At 47.1% G+C, this 6,009-nt stretch overlaps 1 protein-coding gene across 1 annotated transcript; it reads right to left on the reverse strand.

Annotated features, from left to right (window-relative positions):
* Window positions 1-4,478: 4,478 nt before the first annotated feature.
* On the reverse strand, window positions 4,479-5,742 carry LOC115076162 (myb-related transcription factor, partner of profilin-like). Its single transcript, XM_029577298.1, has 2 exons — window positions 5,213-5,742; window positions 4,479-4,893 (listed from the first exon to the last, which is right to left on the reverse strand). The coding sequence occupies exons 1-2, from the start codon at window positions 5,682-5,684 to the stop codon at window positions 4,670-4,672; spliced, it is 696 nt and encodes a 231-aa protein (XP_029433158.1). The 5' UTR covers window positions 5,685-5,742; the 3' UTR covers window positions 4,479-4,669.
* Window positions 5,743-6,009: the final 267 nt, after the last annotated feature.

The raw sequence follows: 6,009 nt of genomic DNA on the forward strand, positions 1-6,009 counted from the left end.
GCCATGCTATGCTCTGCTTTGAACTAAGTTAAAGGAAGCATCTGCCACAAAGGTTGCCCCTGGTTCCAACTAAGATAGTTCACGGTCAGAGCTGGAGGAAGTATCAAATGATTTCTCTTGAACACACTGTGTCATGCGCAGCTCAGCCCTTGCTGCAACACAACTACATATTGCCAATTGAAGAGCCATACTAGAAGCCTCAAAGGCTTGCTTCAACACTAATTCCATCTTTCTGTCATGAATGTGTTTGAGAGCAGTGCCACCTTCCACAAGAATAGTGGCTCTCTTAGCAACCACACAGACCAGGCCAGCCACCTTAGGAAATCTGAGCTGTTCCTTTTCTGGAGAAATCAGAGTGTACATCTTCGCCAGCACCCAGAACTAAGACACTAGAAAGATGGTATCACCAAAGAGGGTCCTGAGACAGAGCCCTCTGCCCATACAAAATGCCTGCCAACATTGCAGCCCAGGAGGAAGGGACAGGCTCACCTAAAAAGAACATCAGCCCTTTAACAAATGTAGCCACTACAGCTCCAGAGTACATTGCAGCCATCCCCTGCCCAGTAGGAATCAACAGGCCGATACAGTAAAGTGCGGCCGCACTTTCCCCGTTTCTAACCCGCTGTGGGCGCACAATTGGGACGCGTAAGGCGATCCCACGATACATTATCCGGTTTCACGCGTCCTTAGTGCTTCTTGAAACCGACGCGTAACCCTTTCCGCACGCGGCATGTATATGATATGATAATGAACGGATTAGCTATTTCCTCCGATACTGTAACGTGCGCTCCGATTATCTCCTTTCTAACTGCTATTTTGCCGCGTCTTTAACCTGTTAATTTACCGCCTACCCGCTACCTGGCGTTAGTGTGGTGTTCGATCAGCTTCATACCGGATTGCGCCATGGACAACCCGTTTGTTATTGCTGTGGCGCTAATTTTCATTCGGTGGAGAAGGAGACGGAGATATGCTCGACTGAGAAACGCAGGAAATGCTCGGCAGATTGGAGAGGTCAACAGGGGGGGGCCGCAGCAAGGAGAACCCATCTGACCCGAGAACCCAGCTGCAAGACCGGAGGAGGTATGTGATCTGTTTTTGTTTAGCTGTAAAGAACGGCGTCCGTGTCTTCTGGTGCCTCTATTGACGCCGGAAGATGGGCGCCGGTAGACATAGGCGTCCGTAAAGGCAGACACGAGAACGCCTCTATGGACGCCGAAAGATGGGCGCCCAGAGAGATGGGCGCCCGTGAACATAAGCGTCCGTAAAGGCAGAGACGAGAATGCCTCTACGAACCCTGGAAGATGGGCGCCTAGAGAGATGGGCGCCAGAAGACATGGACGCCGTTCTTTACGGCATGGATGGATGGTATAGTTAAACCGAGAGATGGTTCCTCTATGGGCATCTATACGGTTGTCTATAACAGTGTTCCTGATCCATGTCCATGCTTCTTTTTTTCTATCTGATTTTCTTTATGTGACTGATTTCGTGTCAGCTATATCTGCATTGAAAACAATCTGTTTGGCTGTAGTTTACTCTGAACAGTGATGGCAGACTATCTGTCCATCTCTCTCTAGCCACTTTCATCTGTTACATTATTTTTCTGTACCGCCATTCAAACTGAACACAAGAGATCCCTGTGGCATATGTAAGCATGAATGCTTTGTTAAAGCATTTATATATGTCCATTACTAATTTGAATTACCTGTGTTTTATCATTGTCGGTTTTATCATCTGTTGTATTCCCTGCAGGCAGAGCGCCATGCCATCTGCATGCCAGGCCATCATGCATCCACCGGCCGGGACGTTTCATTCACACACGGACAATACCTTTTGGCATGTGTGAGCGAGATGTTGTCCGAACCTACCGGCTGAGCTCACAGGCAATCTTGTCCCTCTATGAAGACCTGCGTGAGGACCTGGACCCCCAAGCCAATCGACACCATGCTGTGCCCGGATTGAATAAACTTCTGTGCGCCTTAAATGTTTTTGGTACCGGAAGTTTTCAAAACCCAGTGAGCGTAATTGCTGGTATGACGCAGGCCTCCGTTTCACGGCACCTGTCACAGGTGTTGAAGGCCATGATGAAGCGGATGAGGGAGTACATCGTCTTTCCTACGGATCCAGCTGAAATGCAACAGATCCGCAGCGGATTCATGGGTATTGCAGGGATGCCTAACGTGTTGGGCGCTATCGACTGCACTCATATTGCGTTAACACCCAGGTTGGATGAAGAGAGTGCGTTCCGGAATCGCAAGCACTTCCATTCCTTGAATGTGCAAGTGGTTTGCGATGCATGCCTTCGTATTCTAAATGTTGTAGCACACTTTCCAGGGAGCTGCCATGACGCCTACATTCTCACACATTCATCTCTGAAGGAAAGTACGGTGAAGGTTGGCTACTTGGTAAGTGACAATTGCTACTTGGTTAGATGACAATTGCTACTTCCCATGATTCTGTCTGTCATGTGTTCTGTTCTCCGGATGTAAAGGATGATCGCTATACAGTAATGTTTATTATGTCATTCTATGTTTACGGTGTTTTGCACCGCAAAGTTGTTTTCAATGCATCCTGGATTTTTCATCCCATAGGTGATGGCGGCTATGGCTGTAAGTCCTGGTTGCTAACCCCGCTCCAGTCCCCAGGCACAGCTGCCGAAAAACACTACAATGAGGCTCATGGCAGAACCAGAAATGTGATTGAGCGCACTTTTGAAGTTCTGAAGGGGCGTTTTCGATGTCTGGATCGCTCGGTGGGGGGGGCCCTGCAATACAGTGCAGAAAAGGTCGTGAGCATAATTGTTGCCTGCTGCATGCTACACAACATTTGTCAGAGATTCGGTGTGCATGCAGAGGTTGACGAAGACTTGCCACCCGATCTGCCCGTGGAGCTCGCAGCTGAAGCGGACAACACTGCACGGGGTCATGAAGTCCGACAAAGGATCAGAGACAGTTATTTCTCTTGTAAGTTAAATGTTATACATTACATTTCTTTACTGCTGTTATAGAACCACTCCTGTCTACAGTGCCCCATGACGATATTGCGCTTTCATTGTAGTTCATAGCTGTGCTTTATTATAGATATTAATAGGGATGTGAATCAGGCTTCAGACGATGGAAAATATTATCGATATTTTCAAAATCGTCAGAAAGCGGGGGCTCCCCCAAATGATAGGAAAACCCCACGATATGGGGGAGGGCGGGAAAAACAGCACACAAAAATAACCCATAAACCCACCCCTACCCTTTAAAAGTAACCCCTTAGCTTCCCCCACTCTCCCGGCCCCCCCCCCCAAACCTCCGATGGCCCGAGTGCAGGAGATCACTACCGGTGGCATTGGTCAGCCCCTGTCACATGGTAGGAGCACAAGATGGCGCCGGCCATCCAGTGCTCCTACCATGTGACAGGATCCGGCCAATGGCACGTATACCCTGTCACATGGTAAGGGTAAGGGCAAAGGTCCATCTGCGCCATTTTGATTAGTGGCAGCCAACGGCCCGGGAGTGGGAGGATGGCCCGGAGCGGGAGATCGTGGGAGATCACTCCCGGGACCCCTACTGGACCACCAGGTACCTGATCAGGCCCGATGGAAAAAAACCCACATGTGAATCAATTCCGGTTCCAATTCACATCTCTAGATAGTAATCATTTCTGTACCTGTATGTCCTATTCACTCTTGCCTTTTTTTCTCATTTTCTTTCAGAATTCGAGATTGATTTCTTTAAAAATTTACTCCTCAGAACAGAAGACATTACCGGAAGATGACCCCTCCGTTAAACCATTCAACAATTCACATCGATTTCATCGTATCCATATTTTCCTATCTTGAATATATTTTGTCAACCCATTCAAACCTGATAAATTATTTTCCCTTTTATGGTCCTCCAGGCCATTTCCAGCCACTGAAATATTAACAGTAGCATATGGTTATTTATGCTTGAATAAATATCCCTTGATGTTTTACATGGATATTATGTTAACAAACATTCAGCCCACATCTAGTTTACCTTCTCTGAATATGACAGCTTTTCCCTGCAATAAAAATCTGTTTTTTAACGTTGCATTCAAATTTCGTGAAGTGTAAGTGTTACATAAATAATGTGTGGCGACCCATAGCATACAACATTAACTGTCTTTTATGCTCTTGTATGTGGAGTGCCCCCCCCCCCCTAGGACAAAGGATTCCCCTCCTCCCCCCCGGGCCCTTCTCCAGCCGTCTGCGCCTTCATACCTGGCCCAAGGGAATGGGGTGTCATACACATCATGAACATGTTATGTAACACCCCCCACCCCCACCCACCGCCAACCGCAGTAACAATGAAGCTCTTATTCACACCTACTGCGAGATCTTTTCAATTGCCATGCCCATCCTATGCTCCATGTGTGACCGTATAAGAATTTGCCAGTTTTAATAAAAACATAAAAGCACACTTACTCAAATTGAAAACAAAATATAACTTTTATTTAACTTTTTAGGAATGGTTGGCAGAAGGAAGTTTAGAGGCAACTGCTTGGATTGCATCAATCAGTGCCGCCATACATTCTCTAAAGTCGGCTCTCAGCAACCGCAGTTCCTGGAGGATTTGCTCATGATGATGATCCTTGTGCGAGGTTATTCCAGCCAGTAATTGCTTGCTCACGACATCATCTCCAAAAAGTGGCACTTCCTCCATCACTGGTGCGTCAGCGAGTAGCTGGGATGGTTCTGGGTCTTCAAATGCCGGGGGACAACTTCCGGTGCTTCGTTGACAGGGACATCGTACAAATCCAGTGTAACCATGTCCCCTGTTGACATCTGTTGGCTGGGGGAGTCTGCACTAGGCAGTGGAAACATGAATTCCTGGTTCTGTTCGGATTCTTCGCTGTCACCTTCGCCATTGTCCGTTGTTTCTGTGGCTAAAGATATAGAAAGAGGTCAACGTCATTCCATAATTGTGAAGAGTTCATCATAATTTATAGCAGTACCAATGTCTAACGAAATTGAAATATTTTTGTTATGGAACAAGAATTCTTATGGCAGGAGAGATGTGACATATTTGCTAAATGCTATCAGACAATATTGCGACAAGTACATTGACGGTAGGGCAATCAATGATGCACACTTTTATTACAGTAGGAAAATTTTAAAACAAAATAGAGCGATCACACATCGGTTGACCACTCATCAACCATACAGTTCACATGCTGCGGTAACCAGATTTAGCTAAATACATACCTGGACATGCTGCCGAGTCGCCACCGTACTGCGTCCGCACGCCCACGACGACCTCCGTCCTCATAGTTCTGAGAACCATCTCCTCCACTGGTGTCAGCACGATGCTGCACGGTGGCCCTCCATCGGTCCTCTTTGCAGAGGCATTGATTTTAGCGGCCTTCTCTTTCACCTCTTTCTTGGTGTCCCGCCACCGGTGCTGCACCTGCTTAACATCCCTGGGCATCACAGAAAGGGAGCTTACATCTTGGGCAATCTTCTCCCAAATCTTTTTTCTGCTGGTCCACGAAATCTTCGACTTGAAGAGAACGTGATGTTTTTCGCATACCGCACGGCACAAAACCTCTTTCTCTTCATCCGTAAAGCGCGCGTTACGGGTTTGCTTTTGGGATGGCTGGCAGGCGCTTGAGTCTTCCTCTCGCTGTTGCTCCATGGCATGGTCCTCTACCTCAGCAATAGTGCGCTTTCCCGGCATATTTCAACCTGGACGGTAACAAAGAGCATGTCATTAATGGACAGCATGGTGGAGATTAAATCTGTTAAATATACTAGAATATATTGAGGCCCCTGTATACAGCCATTCCACTAATGGTTGCTGGTCTCCGTGCTACACCTCCACCTGTGAAATGCTATGTTTTCAGGGCATCAGTGTCTGAATCGGAGAAAATAACAAGGCGAAAATCCAAAAGTTTAAGAATGCAAAGAAGAGGGCGACATAAACTGGTAAGAGTAAAAGACAAAACACCAGGCAAAATACAAGTTGAAGGGTTAAATACAGGGATTGCAAGTGAGAAACATCA

The sequence above is a fragment of the Rhinatrema bivittatum genome, chromosome 14 (genome assembly GCF_901001135.1).
Source record: "Rhinatrema bivittatum chromosome 14, aRhiBiv1.1, whole genome shotgun sequence".
NCBI classification, from domain to species: Eukaryota; Metazoa; Chordata; class Amphibia; order Gymnophiona; family Rhinatrematidae; genus Rhinatrema; species Rhinatrema bivittatum.

What these genes read in the sequence shown, in the direction of transcription:
- LOC115076162 (XM_029577298.1), bottom strand. Translation starts at nt 5,684, where the DNA reads ATGCCGGGAAAGCGCACTATTGCTGAGGTAGAGGACCATGCCATGGAG. An exon ending in CGACTCGGCAGCATGTCCAG is followed by an intron (nt 4,894 to 5,212) that starts GTATGTATTTAG and finishes CTATATCTTTAG; the next exon opens with CCACAGAAACAACGGACAAT.